The sequence below is a fragment of the Callorhinus ursinus genome, unplaced genomic scaffold (assembly GCF_003265705.2).
Source record: "Callorhinus ursinus isolate GAN/ISIS: 27379988/994484 unplaced genomic scaffold, GSC_fseal_2.0 scaffold14, whole genome shotgun sequence".
In the NCBI taxonomy this organism is placed as follows: Eukaryota; Metazoa; Chordata; class Mammalia; order Carnivora; family Otariidae; genus Callorhinus; species Callorhinus ursinus.
In genome coordinates, this window is record NW_027397076.1 from 119166 (window position 1) to 139764 (window position 20599).

At 39.1% G+C, this 20599-nt stretch overlaps 1 protein-coding gene across 12 annotated transcripts in view; it reads left to right on the plus strand.

Moving 5' to 3' along the window:
- The window catches only part of RBFOX2 (RNA binding fox-1 homolog 2), a 281421-nt gene that overhangs the window by 59276 nt on the left and 201546 nt on the right, over positions 1-20599 (plus strand). The window contains exon 1 of one of the 12 annotated variants that reach the window (XM_073900309.1): positions 4348-4435. The exons of the other annotated variants lie outside the window; for them this stretch is intronic. Within the exon in view, the coding sequence (XP_073756410.1) occupies positions 4394-4435 (42 nt within the window). The 5' untranslated portion in view covers positions 4348-4393. Of the gene's footprint in view, positions 1-4347; positions 4436-20599 lie in introns of those variants that run through there. 12 annotated transcript variants of the gene reach the window in all.

Consider the following 20599-nt stretch of genomic DNA (forward strand, 5'->3'; position numbering starts at 1 on the left):
TTCCATTGTGTGTGTGTGTATGTATATATATATATGTATATATATATACACACATTTTCTTTATCTACTCACCTATCAGTGGGTACTTAGATTGTGTCTTTGTCTTGGCTATTACAAATAGTGCTGCAGTGAACATGGGGGTGCAGGCATCTTTTTGAATCCATGTTTTTGTTTTCTTCAGATTAATACACAGAAGTAGAATTGCTGGATCATATGTTAGTTCAATTTTTAATTTTTTGAGGAACCTCCATACTGTTTCCCATAGCAGCTGAACGAATTTAGATTCCTACCAACAGTGCACTAGGGTTCCGTTTTCTCCACATTCTCACTAGCACTTGTTATTTCTTATCTTTTTGATAATAGCCATTGTAGCAGATGTGAGGTGGTATCTCATCGTAGTTTTGATTTACATTTTCCTGATGATTAGCAATGTTGAGCACCTTTTCATGTACCTGTCATCTGTATTTCTTCTTTGAAAAAACGTCTGTTCACATCCTCTGCACATTTTCTAATTGGATTGTCTGTTATTTTGCTTTTGAGTTGTAGGAGTTCTTTATATATTTTGGATACTTACCCCTTATCTGATAAATGACTTGCAGATATTTTCTCCCATCCTGTAGGTTGCCATTTCATTTTGTTGGTGATTTCCTTTGGTATGCAGAAGCTTTTTATTAACCTTTATTTTTATCATGGAAACTATAAAGAGAAGAAATCTCCACATGGAAATCCCCTCCCCCAAAAAGGAAGTCTAACTCCAAGTAAGGCATTTTAGGAAAATCCAACCTGGATGAGGTAGAAAATCTAAAGATGTTGCCTTGCCTTCTCTCAGCTGGACCATATCTCTTAAATCTTAACCTGGCTTTAGCAAAATACTTAAAAATACTTGAAAGTTCTCCTGTTTGCTATGTTGTCTTATGATCATACCTTTGTAAATCTTTGCTCCCCCTGGAAGGCTCTCATCTGCTTCATTTACCTAAGTGAACTCCTGGAGCTCATTCTTCGGGACACCTTCTAGAGTTAGCCATTTCCTCTTCTGTACTCTAACTGTACCTATATACACCTCTGCCGCATCACATGTTACACTGAAGTCTGTTTACTTGTCCTCCAGTGCTAGCCTTTCAAGACTATCAACTGGCATGTGGTAGGTATACAGTAAATATTAAAAGAAAAGATGAACAATTGGACATGTTTTCTGAAAGACAATAGTTACTTTCTAAAGAATAAAAGCCAATTATAATATTTAACATCAGTAGATATATGTTTAAAAATTTTTTTCAGGAGAAGTGTTACTTTGCATTAACGTCTTTTTTTTAAAGCTTTTATTTATTTGAGAGAGCGAGAAGGCGAGAGAGAGAGTGTACATGAGAGGGGGAAGGGTCAGAGGGAGAAGCAGACTCCCTGCTGAGCAGGGAGCCCGATGTGGGACTCGATCCCGGGACTCCAGGATCATGACCCAAGCCGAAGGCAGTCGCTTAACCGACTGAGCCACCCAGGCGCCCCCTTTGCATTAACTTCTTAAAACCAGGGGTGTATATTTACAACAGGGTGCATATTGTGGCAGTAGGAGAGAGTGATGCTAACTGGTTCACGTGGGTAACAGACACATGACCTTGGCCTCTTTTAGCGTGGTTCTCTAATCAGCTGATTTAATTTTAGTGGAATCCCTGGAGAAATACTTTGAAATGCTCTGGTTCTATATGCAGAACTTAGAAATCATAAATCTAATGTATAGATCCTGACTGCATTAGGGTTTATGGATTAAAACCAGCAGCATTAGGACATTATGACTAGACCAGTGTAGGTATTATGAGAGTGATGATTTTGTTCATCTCAAATATTATAAAATTAAATTCCAGAATATGTTATCTGAAGTTTTGTCATTTTACTTCAGCATGTAATTTCTCAAGCCAGTTTTAATTTAAAAAGATCTGCGTAGAATCATTGCCATTTGTCTAGAAGTTTAGAATAATAGGATTAGAATAATAAATTAATAAGTATTGAGCTCCTGCTTAGGGTTTAATACTTTTGGGAATATGTGAAAAGTATAATTTTGATCTTAATGTCAAGCAACATATTGATGATACATTTTATTGATGACTTAAGAAAACACAGATAAAAAATGATTTTTAAATGTTCCTTTCCAACCCCAACTGTCTATAAATAGGAGGCCAAGTAGAAAAAGCCGAGGCTTCGGACTGCAGCAGATCTGGGTTAGAATATTGGCTTTTTAAAAAATTAAAGAATGTGTTATATAACCTTGGTCATGCTGACATCCCTGGAACTCTTGTTTCCCTGTTTGCAAAATGAGGTAAGAAGGTATACCACTTGCAGTTGTTCGGTTTTATTCTGAGAATGAATGACAAGCCCTGTAAAACTTCCCCGACACGTCATAAGGGCAGCTAATGCTCGCAATGAAATGAGCAGGTAAATAGAGCTGTGTTTGCAGTGGCCCACTTAGCCCAGGCCATTGTGGGTGGATTTCATAACGATAACTAGCATGAACCAAGCTCAGTAATGGATTTGATGGGCATCTTGGACACTGTGCTGCATCTTCCCATTCTAGCATAAGGTGATTGACCTTCTGTTTGATTTTAAGAGTGTAAAAAGGTCTATCTGAGGAGGGCTCATCATAGCCTGTGGAACAATCTGACCTCAGGAAGGTGTACACAGCAAGAGTTTCACACACAGGTGGCTTGTTAGGAGTCCAGAAGGGGTGAGAGAGGAAAGCACAGATCTCAAGGATGGGCTACTCCCTCTCCTTCTCCTTCCCCTGGAATGTGAGTTTCATTTTATTAGCAAATATTACATCCTTTGCTGTTTTCCACAGCAGTTTTGTAAAGCCTATTCTGGATGCCTGTCTGTTAACTGGTGGGCATTTTGACTTTGCTAAATGTTCCAAATTGTTTAAATTCTGTTCTGGGTAAATGACTATTTCTTATTATACAAAATCATTTTCTTTTCCTGTCTGTTTTTTCACTGCAGAATTGGTACCCTGGAGCTGAGTCTTTGCCTTGCAAACCAAAAATATAATTTTCCTGGGTGTGTCTTATTTTAATCCACTCCCTTTCATACTACAAGGCTCTGACCTGCTTGGAGCCTTTCCTACTTGGTTACAATTGGTGCTTTGTCCTTTGGAGTCATACAGGACATAGGCACTGGGTTGATTCCATGTTGAGCTATCAAATATGGCTCTGAGAAAAACTTACTTTCCTAGAATGGGCAGTGGGCAGCTGAGCTGGAAAATGAAGCCCTGGCTCCTATTTAGCCATCATTTAGGGAGAGTGAGCAGCAAGTTCAAAATCAGAGTTAGAACTAAGCAGAGAACAAGTAGGGCTAGCTCCCAAATTGAGTACCAGTCACACATCCGCTGGTATATGAGGTGACTACAGCTGGATTTTACCAGAAGTAGACACTGTTGGGGGAAATGTCTGTGGTTCAAGAAATAACCCATATTTTGTGGCATATATATGCTCGTGAAAGGATCATTTTCTAGAAGTTCATGTTCTTCCTCTGGGGCTTATTAATTTCTGTTAATATCCACAGGAATTTCACTACTAATGATGTCAGCTTACTCTCTATTTATTCAGTCCCTTTGGCCCAGGGACTTAAACTACTTTACATTAATTTTGTCAGTAATTCTTACAACATCCCTGTGTGGGAGCTGCTTTTAGATGAGGGATGTGAGAACTCACTCCAGTTTCCATAGCAGGTCAGTCCCTGGGATGGGAAGTTGGACTCAGGATTTGTGATTCCAGGCTTAGTGTGTTTCCCCTGGTGGAGGGAATAATACCCAGCAAATAGCAAGAGAATCCGGTTGTAAGAGTTGAGAGATTTTTGCCTTTAGGCATGGAGTTCCCAGTCCTTGGCTCAGGATAGAAGGAAGCAGAAGTCTGATGATCAGCACATGAAGTGTCCCAACTATTTTTTTGACTGGTGCATACTTTTATTTTTGTTCTCTTTTTTTCCCTTCTCTCCTGGGAGGAGAGGTGGGTGTAAGAATTTTCTTTACATACTAACCTTATATGTGGGTCAGTCCAGCTGTTTTGATGCTCAGCAGATATTGCCATTGGGCTTTTGGGTTGGGGGCAAGGAGGTGAAGCAGCCACTTCAGGGTGGGGTTGAGAGGAGGGTGAAATGCAGGAAGGACGATGGTTCTCTGTATTTTCTTAGTCATAGGACTCTGAATCCCAAGTAGCTAAATTTAGCTCAGGTTCCTGTTGAAAGCATCATTTTTTGGGGGGGCGGGTGGTGGGGGGAAACGGAAAACCTTTTTGTGTATCCTGCTCCATGAAGCCAATAGGGAAGCAGGAGGAGGTGAGGTTGCCATGGAGATGGTAGCTGTGTGCAAGGGGAGAGCAGCAGGGTTTAGAATTCCAGGAAGGAAGAGAGAGTGATGTCATCAGATTCCATGGACCAGCCCAGGAACCCCTGTGAGGTTGGTGGGGAGTTGGGTGTGCGTGGGGGGTGGTGGAGTGGGAGTTTGTGCAGGGGAATTGTGACTTCAGTAAGGTGTGGGGAGTCCAGTTCAAGCAGAGAGGTTGGTTGTGTGGAATTGTGCTGATCTGCATTAATGCCTGCTTTTTAAAAATCTGTAAATCATTCTGAATTTGCAGAATATTTTCTTTGTTGAAAAAGGATGTATTCGTTTAATGAAGGAGCTAATCTAGATATAGAAATAATATCTTCTTATAGTTCTATTCCCTGTAGTATTTGTGTGTGCCTTTATTCCTTGTATGTGAGGGTATTTGTGCACACATTTTGAATATGTAGTTGCCTTTGTATGATGCCTTTTATGGTGCTGCATGCAGCTAAATGCTTCATTAATGCCTGATTATCGTATTTATTTTTCTGTGGTTGGGAGTGTATAAATAAATGCACTTTTTATGTAAAAAAAGAAATCTGAAAGAGAATCAAAATAGTTGCTTTTGCAGCAGAAAGGAAAACTGCATGCTCCAAGACAGTCATTCTGAACATATGCTGTGTGTTCGTCTTGCTAGTGAAGGACAAATGTGTTTCTTTTGGAATGACTGAGAGGCTCTCTCTTCAAAAAAAAAAAAAAAAAAATATATATATATATGTATGTGTATATATATATATATAACAGAGTCTGTGCATCCAAATGAGTACTGCCCTTCAAAATAGTTGCTTTGGCTGTGGTGATACAGACATTGCACAAAACATAAAGAACTCTCATTTGGAATCAGCTACAGAGATGAGAGATAAGGAAAACATTTTCAATACCTAATTTTACCTGATTTTTTTATTAAAATACCTTGTTGATCTGAGGCTAGGTTTCTGTGAATTAGCTTTTCCTGATTTTGGGTTGTCAGAAAATCAAATCGATGTGCAAATGACAAGCTTTTATCCCTGTTAAAGATATTTCATGTCACAGATGGAGGTTCTGAAGGTATTTTCAGTTGCAGATAAAGAGCTCTCTTAGGTTGTTTCGTTTAGCAGTGGCAATGTTTCGAATGATGGCAGCATCTGAGGAATAAGAGCAAAACCTTCCTAGGGCGACATCTTTTGAGGTGACCCATTTGGATTTATTTGTTCAAGAGTGTCTGTTGATATTACCATTGGGTAATGTGGGAAGCAGCATTATGTGGTGTGTGTGAGAGCATAGACTCTTTGGAATCAGATTGGCTAAGTCTTGAACAAACCCTGTTCTGCTACTCCCTGACTGACCTTGGACAAGTGACAAGTGACAGTCCCAGGGTGTGTTGGTTTCCTCATGCATAAGCACCTCATGGTGCTTCACAGTAAATAAGCTAATGTGTAGAGCACTTAGACATTTGCTGTGTAAAGTAAGCATCAATCGATGCTTACTTTAGTTATTATCATTAATAATTATACATTTCTTTGAGTTACAAAATTATGAGGTAGAAGGTCCCATACACCACTGAATCTAGAAGCGAGAGGAAGGGGCGGCAGTGATCTATAGTTTTTAAATGATTCCCAGATGATTCTTCTGATGATCAACCAGGTTTGGGGACCACTGAGCATAATCTATTTTGAGAATGGTCCAAACACCAGAAGCTTCATCATTTCCTGGCAGCTTGGTAGAAATGCAGAATCTCAGGTGCCCCCCACCCAAACCCACCAAATCAGAATCTGCATTTTTAACAAGATAACCCCACGGTGACCTGTATGCACATTAAAATATAAGAAACATTGCTTTTCTTCTATCAATGGGAGTAATTGGATGATAACTACGTGTTAGAGGTGAATTATCTTTCATTTATTCCCGTTGGTAGAAGAGAAACAGTCTAGCTAAGCTGTTGTGTAGATGAGTATGCACTTTACCTCCCCTGCTGCTTGGCCTAGGGGTGAATGCTTTTCTGGACTGAGTTACTGTGTGCCATGTAATGGAAGAGCAGAATTATAATTGTGGCTCTGGCTCTACCATTAACTAGCTCTTTGGCCTTGGTCCAGTCATTTAACCCCTCTGCTGTCTCAGCCTCTTCACCTGGTAATGGAAGTAATCCCTAGACCATGAAATAATGTGATAAAGTATCTAGCACATTATAGTGCCTGCATACATTAGTGCCTTCCCCTGCCCCTTCAACCTTCCAGTAATCTGTCTGGATGTAGTTCTGTCCCCTCAGAAAGGGCCACCAGTCATGACCTAATACCATCCTCCCTGTGTAGGTTCCTTGCCTCTTGCCCATCTCCCAACTATCTCGAGCATCGAATTGTACTACAGAAAACTGTATGGATAGTTTTCTCTGCTACTTTTTTCTATGAGGGGCCTTTTACTTAATGGAGACTGTTATCCAAGAGGGCTGGAAGAAGAACTATAGGAGTTGAGTAGTTGAGCTTGTATAGGAGTCAAGGTGTGATGAGATCTGAGAGAAGCAGCTCTTTTATGAATTTTTAATAGTTGACCATATGTTTAAAACAATTGTTTGTATTTTTTAAAAAATGGTATTGGGGGCGCCTGGGGGGCTCCGTCATTTAAGTGTCCAACTCTTGATCTCTGCTCGGGTCTTGATCTCCACTTAAGTCTTGATCTCCGCTCAAGTCTTGATCTCAGGGTCATGAGTTCAAGCTCCACACCCAGCATGGAGGGTACTTAAAAAAAAAAAAATGGAATAGAAAAAAGTCCGTAAATTCAGATGGTTTCACTTGAGGTCTTATTAGATCAGTTCCAAGCAAGAATTAACATGGCAGTTGTCAGAAGATCATTGAATTGACAAGTAATGAGCATTATTTTTTTCTGATCAGGAAATTAATACAGTAAGAGGAAGTTCAAAGACTTGCTCTGGGGACACCAGAAATAGATGGCAGAGAGCTTAAGTCAGAGGATCGGCAGTAGTGGCCAGTAGGGCGTTGGAAGCAACAGCAGGAGCAGGAGATAGGTCCATTTCACTCAGTCATCCAGGTGTTAGGGGACTGAGGGATACGGCAGAATTGTGAACTCAAAGCATGTAATAAAAATTGTTACAATAGCTGTCCTCTGTAGGGTAGGTACACTCCTAGGTGCTTTGTATACGTTAGGCTTAATCCTTTTTTTTTTTTTTTTAAGATTTTATTTATTTATTTGAGAGAGAGAGAGAATGAGAGCACGAGAGGGAAGAGGGTCAGAGGGAGAAGCAGACTCCCCGCTGAGCAGGGATCCCGATGTGGGACTCGATCCCGGGACTCCAGGATCATGACCTGAGCCAAAGGCAGTCGCTTAACCGAGCCACCCAGGCGCCCCGTTAGGCTTAATCTTAACGTCCCTGCAATGTATAGGCATGGTACAGATTAGAAAGGTTGAGTAACTTGCCTCGGTCACTCTGCTAATAAGCAGCAGAGCTGCTTTGACATTATGTTGAATAGCAGTGTGAGTGATGAGACTGTTACAAAAGCTAAGTTGAAATAGCCAATGTACACCAGTTAAATAAAATTTATTTTGTTTATATTGACCTTTTTAGTGAAGGTGTTAATTTAAACTAAGACTATGATATTCAACATGTTTGCCTATCGTAGAGGGATTTTTTGAATGTTGCAGAATTATCCTTTTGGAATATATTTCCTTTATACTCTGAGGCTAATTAAGAGCCATCTTTTTTTAAATGCCAAAGCTTGTGAAGTCTTCAGTTCATGGAAACACCAGTTTGAATTAAATATCACAATATAAACTAATTTGTTAGTGGTTATCAATTGGCATATTTAACCATAGTAAGTATTTGCATAATCATGGCTATTATTTCATTCTGATCCAAATGCAGATAATTATCAATGATTGCATAAAGTGAATTTCATATTCTTAGATAGCTTTCTAATTAGTTGAAAGAACCCCATACTTGCAGTTGGAACACTTGGGTTCCGTGCCCCTTTTTTGTTGTTTACTGCCTGTGAGACCTTGTACATGTCACTTCACCTTAAGAAGTCTGAACTTGAGGGCGCCTGGGTGGCTCAGTTGGTTAAGCGACTGCCTTCGGCTCAGGTCATGATCCTGGAGTCCCGGGATCGAGTCCCGCATCGGGCTCCCTGCTGAGCAGGGAGACTGCTTCTCCCTCTGACCCTACCCCCTCTCATGTGCTCTCTCTCTCTCTCTCTCTCTCTCAAATAAATAAATAAAATCTTAAAAAAAAAAAAGTCTGAACTGGAGTTTCTCTTATCAATCAAACAAAAATAATGGTCTCTATTTAGCAGGATTGTTATGAATAAGAGGATGTGTTTGATACAAGTTCTGCCCATCACTGACTATAACCATGAGAAAGCCATTTAAAGCCTTCTGCTACTTTGGTTTTCTTATCTGTAAGGTCTATTTGGTCTGTTTGTGTGTGTGAGTGTGGGGTGAGGTGAGGAGAGTGCAGATAAGGCAGCTGGATTAGAATTAGAATTAGATGGTCTCTGTGTGGTTCCCTCAGGACCTGTGTTCCTATAATTGTCAGACCTGCCTATGTTTTGTGGGTGGTGAAGTATTATGTACAAATAACGCATTGTTCCTCATTCTCATTGTCCTTTAGCTTAATATCCTCTTAAGGAGCAGGTACTGTACATGTCACTTTGCATGTATTATCTCAGTTAATCTTTAACAACCCTGTGAGGTAGTTGGTGTTTGGAAGGGGAAGAATTTGAAGCTCAGAGATGAACTAACATTTCATGATCATTTAAGTGTCAGGGACATAGGTCAGTGTGATACCAACAACTGTACTTCCCTTTCTGCACCTTACTATGCATAGAATTATTTGTGACATGTCAAAGCTAGGAAGTATTTATGGACTTATTATGCCACAGACAAATTGCTTCTTAGGCCTATTATATAGTAATGAAGAATTCAAATTTTTTTTTTTTTTGCTAACCTGTGATGTATCTAGTATCATTGGGAGAATATACAAAGATGTGTAAGATGTAGTTTGAGAGCGTACGATCTCATAGGCATATACATAATACATTTAGAAATCAGTCTGTGGCAGAATAAAGTCAAAGTCAGTAAGTGCTCTAGTTGTTTTAAGAAGGGAGTAGTTAGTATGGGCTAGAGGTTGCTTTGCAAGCTTTTTTTGACCATGACCCATGATCCATTTTATGCGACAACCTAGTATATAAATATTTATATGCACATATGTGACTAAAACAAGTTTCATTAAATAATTCTTACCCTTACTAAATGTACTTGATTCTTTTTAAAAATTCTGTTGTAGTCTAGTCTAGTGATTTTTTTTTTTTAAGATTTTATTTATTTATTTGAGAGAGAGAATGAGTTAGAGAGAGCATGAGAGGGGGGAGGGTCCAAGGGAGAAGCAGACTCACTGCTGAGCAGGGAGCCCGATGTGGGACTTGATCCCAGGACTCCAGGATCATGACCTGAGCCGAAGGCAGTCGCCCAACCAACTGAGCCACCCAGGCGCCCCTCTAGTCTAGTGATTCTTAAAAGTATGGCCAGTGGAACCCTCAGGGTGCTTTTTTTTTTTTTTTAAGATTTTATTTATTTCTTTGACAGAGAGAGAGCAAGCCAGAGAGCACAAGCGGGGGGAATGGCAGAGGGAGAGGGAGAATTAGGCTCCCCGCTGAGCAGGGAACCCGATGTAGGGCTTGATCCCAGGACCTTGGGGTCATGACCTCAGCTGAAGGCAGATGCTTAACCAACTGAGCCACCTATGTGCCCCCTCAAGGCACTTTTTTAAGAGGGTCTTAAAGGTCAGAACTATTTTTGTAATCACACTAAGATATCATTTTCCTTTTCCACTGTGATGATATTTGCACTGATGTTACATAAGCAGTGATGGGTAGAACTGCTGACACCCTAGCAAGAATCAAGGCAGTGGGACAGATTGTACATGTAGTCATATTCTTCACCCCACACACTTACAGTTAAAGAAGGAAAAAAAGCCAATTTCACTTAAGAATGTTCTCTATGAAGCAGTAAAAGTTATTACCATTATTAAATCTCCACCTTGATTATGCATCTTTTTAGTGTTCTATGTGGCAAAGTGGGTAATACATGTAAGGCATTTTTACATACTGAGTATGAGTGTTATCTCAAGGAGAAACACTTTTGTGATTGTTTGAGTTGCCAGCTGAACTAGCCACTTTTTTCATGGAACACCATTTTTGCTTAAAAATCAAATTGGCTGTTGTTATTTAGACTTGGGTATTTGAGAGACATTTTATTAAAAATGAAGTGGGCCTGTTTAAAAGAAAACAATGGCAGTATTTGGTATCAATGATAAAATTTGAGCTTTCAAGGAAAATTCTGTTTGAAATTAGAATTTCAGAAAACGTGTGTCCTGGACAGTGGACGTGACAGCTCTAGTACTTAGACTTTTCTGATGATAGTGATGGTGTTATTAGTGAATGTGAATTTTTTTGGTATTATGTAATGGAATATGTCAATATTTAGAAGATCTTATAACTTAGTGAACCAGTATTTTATAAATGAACAATGCATAATGTTAAATGTCCATTTAACATTAATAGGTAAAAATCCATTTACATTAATCTATTTACATTAATAGGTAAAAAAACAGTAATAGGTAAAAATCCATTCAAAATGTAAGACAGACCAATGGATTTTGATATAACAGAATATGAAGAAGACTATTATAATACTCCTGCCTTTTTTTTTTTTTTTAAGTAGGCTCCATGCCCAGTGTGGAGCCCAACACAGGGCTTGAACTCATGACCCTGAGATCAAGATCTGAGCTGAGATCAAGAGTCAGACGCCTAACTGACCGAGCCACCCAGGCACCCCGATACTCCTACCTTTTCCAAATACGTATCTATGGAAGGCCAGATTTTCTTACATTTCAACCAAAATAACATAATACCACAGATTGAATGCAGAAGCAGATAGGACATTCTAGTTTAAGTTGAATGTGAAAGAGATTTGCAAAAATGTAAAACATGAAACTATTCTCATTAAATTTTCTTTTTGTTTATTAAATGTAGTTAATTTTCATAAAATATTTTTATGTTAGCATAATGGTTTACTATTGTTTTAAAATGAATTGACAAATATTTAAAAAATTACTCAGTTTTAGTTTTTAATAGGCAGATACCAATACTTACAACTCACATAGACAAAACGTCTTTGGAAGCTTTCATAATTTTTAAGAAAGTAAAAGGATCCTAAGACCAAAATTTGAGAATTGCTACTTTTTTTTTTTAAAATAATGATTGAGACATCTTCAGTGTGTCATGAATGGTCTTGACCCACAGCTTGAAAAAGTACTGAGCTCTAGCTCAAGTACAGGATTTGCCTTGTGAAGGGAGGTTAGGACTTTGGGTAGATTCTAGGACTTTGCTAGATTTTACCTAAGTTGAATTGATGTGGGAGAACACCCTAAGATGTGAAGTAAATTGATTAGAGTTTTTATCTGGAAATAGCTATTTGCAATCATCCTGCAAACCCCATTCAAATCTTGTCTTCTCTGAGTTCCCCTTGTGATTTCTTCATGCCTTTCTCACTCCATTATCAACCGTGTACACTTGTTACCTCTGGGCCTCATATTTATATTTTACTGCATGATGCCTGTTGTTTATTATTATGTTTGTATATTATGTATGTTTGTATATTATGTATATTATTATTATTGTTGTTGATTATTTATTTACGTGCCCCTCTCTCTTACCAGACTATGAGTTCCTTAAGAGAAGAATTAGTAACCTTTCTGATTTTACCATGGTACCAGACCCATGAAAGTCACTTAGTAAATGTTTGTTGAAAGAATAAATAAATGGGGAGGAAAAAGGAATGACCAGGTGAGGCCAGATTTAGGATGTTTGGAGCTTGATCATGGAAGCAGTGGAGGGCCATTAGCATGGGAGTGATATGGATGGCGTTTTATGAAATTAAGCCTGGCCCTGGTAAGAAAATTGGGAAGAGGTGGATGGAGGCTGCTGGACCAGCCAAAAAACTATTATAGTAATTAAGGCTTAAGTCAGGTGACCCCGGCCTTAAAAGCATTAAGGTGAATACTTTTGTCATAGCTAATGAAAGACATATATCCTGAGGAATATTTACAAAAACATAAACACAATAATATACCCATGCTTCCGAACATTTATTGCATACTTATAATATCCTGAATACTATATTAAGGGCTCAGGGTGTATTATCTCATTTAATCTCCACAGCATCCTTGAGAGGTTATTTCCATTTTTTTTTGTTACTTCCATTGTTTGATGGTTAAGTAAAAATAAAACCTGTTCATTGTTGAAAAATTAGAAAATACAGATAGGCAGAAAATAATGTGTATCAATCATAAATCCAAACTCAACACCAAAACATATAATCACTTAACATTTGGGGATATATCCTTTTAGACTTAAAAAAAAAAAGGTGTGTCCATGTGCTATATATGCTTGCACATAAGGGAACCCTGAATGTAAGGCTTTGTGCTGTTTCCCTATTGAAAGGACAGGCTAGGGGCACCCGGGTGGCTCAGTCGTTAAGCGTCTGCCTTCGGCTCAAGTCATGATCCCAGGGTCCTGGGATCGAGCCCCGCATCGGGCTCCCTGCTCGGCGGGAAGCCTGCTTCTCCCTCTCCCACTCCCCCTGCTTGTGTTCCCTCTCTCGCTGTGTCTCTCTGACTAATAAATAAGTAAAATCTTAAAAATAAAAAAAAAAGGATAGGCTAACCTAATATGTAGATCTAAATATGTAAACTTTCAGGGATGTTGAAATAGGCAAATGTCTCTAAAATGTTAATTTTGTTTATTCATCCATATCTAAAATAATACACAAAATTATGTAAGTAGAAACATTTTGTCTTCTGTGGTTCTTCTATACATACTCTGCTTACTTCTGTACATATTCTGCTGCATCAGTGTCTGTATCGTTGCTTAGAACCATTTGAAGTCTTCAGATAATTTTCTAGGTCATATATTGAGATACAGCACTCTCACATCTATTATAGCTGCAGATGATTTTTTTATTGTTATGTTAATCACCATACATTACATCGTTAGTTTTTGATGTAGTGTTCCATGATTCATTGTTTGTGCATAACACCCAGTGCTCCACGCAGAACGTGCCCTCTTTAATACCCATCACCAGGCTAACCCATCCCCCCACACCCCTCCCCTCTAGAACCCTCAGTTTGTTTTTCAGAGTCCATCGTCTCTCATGGTTTGTCTCCCCCTCCGACTTACTCCCCTTTATTCTTCCCCTCCTGCTATCTTCTTTTTTTTTCTTAACATATATTGCATTATTTGTTTCAGAAGTACAGATCTGTGATTCAACAGTCTTGCACAATTCACAGCGCTCACCATAGCACATACCCCCCCAATGTCTATCACCCAGCCACCCCATCCCTCCCACCCCCCACCACTCCAGCAACCCTCAGTTTGTTTCCTGAGATTAAGAATTCCTCATATCAGTGAGGTCATATGATACATGTCTTTCTCTGATTGACTTATTTCACTCAGCATAACACCCTCCAGTTCCATCCACGTCGTTGCAAATGGCAAGATCTCATTCCTTTTGATGGCTGCATAATATTCCATTGTGTATATATACCACATCTTCTTTATCCATTCATCTGTCGATGGACATCTTGGCTCTTTCCACAGTTTGGCTATTGTGGACATTATAGCTGCAGATGATTTTATTTCAAGTTGTAAGTATCCATACAGATGACATCAGGAAGTTTGGTTTTCTTTCTTTACACCATATTGTGTACTGCATTGCTTAAAAAATTGTTTTTATTGAGATGAAATTCACCTAAAATTAACCTTTTTAAAGTGAACAGTTTGGTGGTATTGGTTGTGTAGCAACCACCTCTGTCTATTTCCAAATATTTTCATCACCCCCAGAAGAGCTCCATACCCAGTAAGCAGTCACCCTCCATTTCCCCTTCTCCTCAGCTCCTGTCGGCCACCAGTCTGCTTTCTGCCTCTATGAATTTACCTATTCTGCACATTTCATATAAATGGAAACATACAATTGGTGACTTTTTGTGTCTGGCTCCTTTCACTTAGCATCATGTTTTCAAGGTTCATCCATACTGTAACATGTACCAGTACTTTGTTTCTTTTTATAGCTGAATCCTATTCCTTTGTATGTATATACCACAATTTGTTTATCTATTCGTTAGTGAACATTTGTATTGCTTCCATCTCTTAGCTGTTGTGCATAGTGCTGTGATGAACCTGTGTATACAAGTATTTGTTTGAGTATCTGTTTTCGGTTCTTTTGGGAATATACCTAGGAGTGGAATTGCTGAGCCATATGGTAGCTCTATATTTAACTTTTTGAGGAACCCCCAAACTGTTTTCTGCAGCAGCTGTACCATTTTATATTCCTACCGGCAGTGTACAAGGGTTTGTCAATTTATTTTTAATGAGGAACACAACAAGATGGGAAAAGTAAAGAGAAAATATGTGTGGCCTTTGAGTTTATTAGAGCTTTGTATCTCAGATTTCGCCTGATGGACTTATTAAATATTTAGCATCACTTCAGCACTAAGAATGAAATTTAGCTTAGGGAAATGTGTCTAATCTATTTTAAGTGGTAACAGACTAAGAAGTGAAGATAGGAGAAGTAAGAGAAGGGAAATTTAAATAGACTTAAAATTCCTTGAAGGCAGAGGACCTATTCATCTTTGTGTCCTCTGCATTTAATAAAATGCTTGGCATGTCATAGGTTGTGTTGGGGGTCCCCAAGATGGTCCTAGGTCCAGCGATTCACTAGCTTGTACAGAACTCAACATAGAGTTAATACACATGGCTCGTAGTCATTGTCATGGCTGTGAATTATAACAGTGAAAGGCTATAAAGCAGAATCAGCAATAGGAAAGAGTGCATGGGGGTGAAGTCCAGAAGAAATCAGGCTCAAGCTTCCAAGAGTTCTCTCCCAGTGGAGTCGCACAGGATGTGTGACTTTCTTCAGCGGCAAATTGTGACAATGTTGTCTACCAGGGAAGCTCATTAGAGACATAGTGCTGAGATTTTTCTTTTTGGAGGGTAAGTGGGAAGGGTTGTTCACAGAGGGACCTCTACCTACTATATACCCCAAATCCAGACTCTCAGAAGGAAATGTTCAGCATAAACTGTATTGTTTGCACAGTTTAGGCTTGGTGGGCCACTTTTTTATCAGTTCTGCAGGTACTCTCCCAAAAGGAAATCTAAGTTCTCAGGCACCAACCAAGGCCAACCTTGCAACCTGTCCTTCCTAAGGATGGCAGTCAAGGCTTCTGTATTCTTTTCCTGTGTATAGGTGTTTTAATTCCTTAAGTGTTGCTAGGTTCTGTGAAGAAAACTAAATGCCATAGTAGAGAACCAGCAGGGACTTTAGTGTGAGACAGACCTGGATTTGTATTATTGTAGGCAAATTGCATAGTTTTCTGAGCCTCATTTTCTTACTATAGAGAGATGTATCGTAGAGTTTAGTGAGAATACCAAGTAATAATGTATAGAAAACACTAAACATAACGTCTGCCCTGTGTATAGTAAGTGGCTGTTAACATTTTGTTTCAGCTCACCTGTATTAAGAAGTAAAGAGAGCTCAAAAGAATAGCAGATGTAATGTAATAGCAGGTATAATATAGTATAATAATATATATGATAAAATATTACTGATGTAATTAATATATAATAGCAATTACCCCTTGGTCTGAGATAAAGCACCCAAAGACAGAGCTGTCCTTCCCTCCCTCCATCACCTGCACCAGGGGCTGAGATCTAGACTTTATTGGAGAGGGCATGGCTGTGGCTCTCTGAGTGGGAGAGCTCTCTGAGTCCCTGTGATGCCAGACCTGCAGAACTTGTTGGAAATCTGCCTTTAAAAAGTTGCCAGAAATCTACCTTTGAGAGTATAGGTTTTCTCAGCCATCTGAAAGTAGAGCATCCCTATGAAATGTTTTGTAAGCCTCCACAGAGTAAAATGAAGAAATGATTACCATTAATATAGATGGAAAGAAATTTGAGCATTTCTAGACCCCCAAAATAACTTCTCTGAGATGTTTTTGATACCTTCGGACACATCTTGCTAGCTAATGCACAAAATAGAGATAAAGCACAGCTGCTCATGGATACAGTTCAGAGATAGGTGGCTTGATGCTGTGATGCTGAGTGTGCTTTCTTGGGAAGGAGCTTGGTGGTGCCACGGTAGCTGCTGGAGGTGGGTGCTACCTCTGTCATGGCTTGCTACAAAACAGTCACTGAACACTTTGCACTTTTTGCCTTTCTTTGTGAAAGCAAAAATCCTCTTTGGATTTCTTTCTGTTAGCAAAGCCAGATACTAATGTAGGTTTTTCTTTATTTTTTTTTAAAAAATATTTTATTTATTTATTTGAGAGAGAGAATGAGATAGAATATGAGAGGGGGGAGGGTCAGAAGGAGAAGCAGACTCTCCGCTCAGCAGGGAGCCCGATGCGGGACTCGATCCTGGGACTCCAGGATCATGACCTGAGCCAAAGGCAGTCGCTTAACCACCTGAGCCACCCAGGCGCCCTAGGTTTTTCTTTAAAGCGAAGTGGTGTAAGACAGACTTTCAAAGAGAAGGGGACATCTGTCCTGACTGAGGAAGGCTGTTCACAGGAGGTTGTCTTACCAGACGTACTCTGCTGTATCCCAGCCCCAAGGGGGTTACTAGGGGAAGGTACTGGCAGCTCGGTGCTGCTGCTTGCTGTTACATACTTCGGGAGCCGGGAAGGAGGAAAACCCCTTGTCTTGTAAGAAACTGCTGAGAAGGCACATTGGGACCTGGAAGCAAAATGCTTTCCCCCAGAGTGTATTTCCTGTGCCCTCTACTGACACAACTTGACATCATGCATGCCATCACAGGAAAAGTACTTAAAAGGTCCAGGTCCATTTTCTTTTTTTTTTTTTTTAAAGATTTTATTTATTTACTTGACAGAGACACAGTGAGAGAGGGAACACAAGCAGGGGGAGTGGGAGAGGGAGAAGCAGGCTTCCCGCAGAGCAGGGAGCCCGATGCGGGGCCCGATCCCAGGGCCCTGGGATCATGACCTGAGCCGAAGGCAGACGCTCAACGACTGAGCCCAGATCCATTTTCACAGAGCAGGCAAAAAGGGTGAATGTGGAGCTGAGAGTCAACTAATGGATAACCAGTATATGGGTAGAATGCCTGTTTAATTCCAGATGCTCAGAAACCAGGAAGAAGATGGCAAATAGAGATCTAAGGAACTTCAAATATAAGTAAGCCACATGCAAAAGACCCTGAATTTGGACCCTTGCCTTATACCATATACAAAAATTAACTGAGAATGGATCTAAGACCTAAACACAAGATCTAAAACTATAAAACTCTAAGAAGAAAACATAGGGATAAATCTTCATGACCTTGGATTTGGCAGTAGATTCTTGGGTGTGATACTAAAAGCAGTTTTAAAAAAAACAGTTAAATTGAACTTCATGAAAATAAAAATCTTTTGTGCATCAAAGGATGCATACCATCAACTGAATGGAAAAGTAGCCCCACATGGGAGAAAATATTTATAAATCCTATAGTAAGGGATTAATATCCAAAGTATTTAAAGAACTCCTACAATTCAACAACAAAAAAAACAGGTTCTAGGTTGTTTCATGGAAGGTATCTTTGCCACAAGTATTTCTGCTGCATAACTAATTGTAAGACAATTTTGTAAAAGGTAAAAAAAATAACTGGTTGACTTTTGACAGTTGTTGTTTTTATCAAGTGGTTGACAATTTGGTTTTATTTCTCTGTTGACATAGTACTCCCATTTTTATATTATATAAATCTTTGCCCTCCTATGGTCCATATAGTGGCGAAGAGTTTTGAAGCCCTTATTTCCCATAAAACTTTGTAATGTCTGTCAGCAAACATGTGACAGGATGACAAGAACTAACAGTGTAGAAGGCTTTCACAATGCAATACAAAGCCTAGTTATAAATAGACACCCTAGTATTTGGAAACTGATACCTCTTTTAATGAAGGAAGAAATTTTAGTGAAAAAAGGAAAAGTGAAATGCTGAACAAGGAGACCAATTAGGAGGCAAAAACAAAGTATAATTCTATGAATGAAAGACTATGAAGATAAATGGTTAGGTATAATCCACAAAATGAAATAAGTTATTTGAATTCCATTGCTGTGAATCTACATGATACATTTCAAATGTATTCAAGTATTTTGTACTTCCCAGTAGTCGTTTTAATTTTATTATTCATTTTTCATGTTTCATTATGTCCTTTTTGATGAATGTCCCTCTTTTGTGAATTTATCTTTTATGGCAAGATTGCTTTATGGCCACTTATTTATGCAGTGAAAATGTTCACAGAAAAAAATGCTTGTGGCAAAATTGCTTATGGTGAAAATACCAGACATGAAAGAAACAACCTGATTAAAAAATTGGCAAAGGACTTGAATAGACATTTCTTCAAAGAAGATATACAGATGCCCAGTAAGCACTTGGAATGATGCTCAACATCACTAATCATAGGGGCAATGCAAATCAAGATGACAGTGAAATAATAGTTCACACTCACTGTAATGGCTATTGTGAGAAACAAACAAAAACAAGAAAATAAGTGTTGGCGAGGATGTGGAGAAATCAGAATCCTTGTGTATTGCTGGAGGGAATGTAAAATGGTGCAGCTGTGGAGGAAAGGGGTATCCGATGCCTCAAAATGTTAAACATAGAATTACCAGTAATCCAGCCATTCTGCTTCTGCATGTATCCCCACAGAACTGAAAGCAGGGACTCCAGTAGATGTTTGTATACCCATGTTCCTAGTAGCATTATTCACTGGTGGAAGTAGACCAGTCTACATGAACAGATGAATGATTAAACAAAATGGGGTTTGTCCATACAGTGGAATATTACTCAGCCTTAAAAAGAAGGAAATTCTCGGGCGCCTGGGTGGCTCAGTTGGTTAAGCGACTGCCTTCGGCTCAGGTCATGATCCTGGAGTCCCGGGATCGAGTCCCACATCGGGCTCCCTGCTCAGCAGGGAGTCTGCTTCTCCCTCTGATCCTCCCCCCTCTCATGTGCTCTCTCTATCTCATTCTCTCTCTCAAATAAATAAATAAAATATTTAAAAAAAAAAAAGAAGGAAATTCTGACTTAGGCTACAATGTGGATGAACTTTGAAGACATTATGGTAAATAAAATAAGCCAGTGACAAAAGGATATGATTCCACTTAGATGAAGTACCTAAAGTAGTCAAATTTATAGAGAAAACAGAATGGTGGTTGCCAGGGGGAAGGGGAGAATGGGGAGTTTGATGACTATGGAGTTTCAGTTGGAGTTGTGGAGATGGATGTGGTGAGGGTCACAACAGTGTGAATGTACTTTATGCCACAGAACTGTACAGTTAAAAATGGTTGAAATGGTAAATTATATACTATTTGTATGTAACCACTATTTTTTTAAAAGGAAAAAAATAGAAACTGCTGAAGAATATTTATAGTATGATCTCAAATCTTAGTACTGGGAGGGGTAGATTGAAGTAGAATTTATTTATTATTAATGTACTTCAAAATATAATTTGGTTATCATGATTAGATTTTAATTAAAAAAATAAGAACAGAATGGATTTGTAAAGGAAATTTAAGAACTGGGAGTGTTAGCCAATCAGGAATTGATCCCAGCAGAGTGGCCTGCTTAGCTATATGAAGCATATGTAAGTCATGAAAGGCCAAGTCGCTTTGGTCTCCTTAGAGCTAATCTCATTGGTTTCTCTCATTGACTGCTGGAATGGATTCACAACATGACTAATTTTTTTTTTATTTTAAAGTTTTTTTTGAATTAATTTATTATTATGTTAATCACTGTACATTACATCATGAGTTTTTGATGTAGTGTTCCATGAATCATTGTTTGCATATAACAACCAGTGCTCCATGTAGAACGTGCCCTCCTTAATACCCATCACCAGGCTAATACATCCCCCTATCCCCCTCCTCTCTAGAACCCTCAGTTTGTTTTTCAGAGTCCATAGTCTCTCATGGTTCGTTCCTCCTCCGATTTCCCCCCCCAATTGTTCCCCTCCTGCTATCTTCTTTTTTTTTTTTAAACATATAATGTATTATTTGTTTCAGAGGTTACAGGTCTGTGATTCAACAGTCTTACACAGTTCACAGCGCTCACCATAGCACATACCCTCCCCAATGTCTATCACCCAGGCACCCCATCCCTCCTACCCCCCACCACTCTAGCAACCCTCAGTTTGTTCCCTGAGATT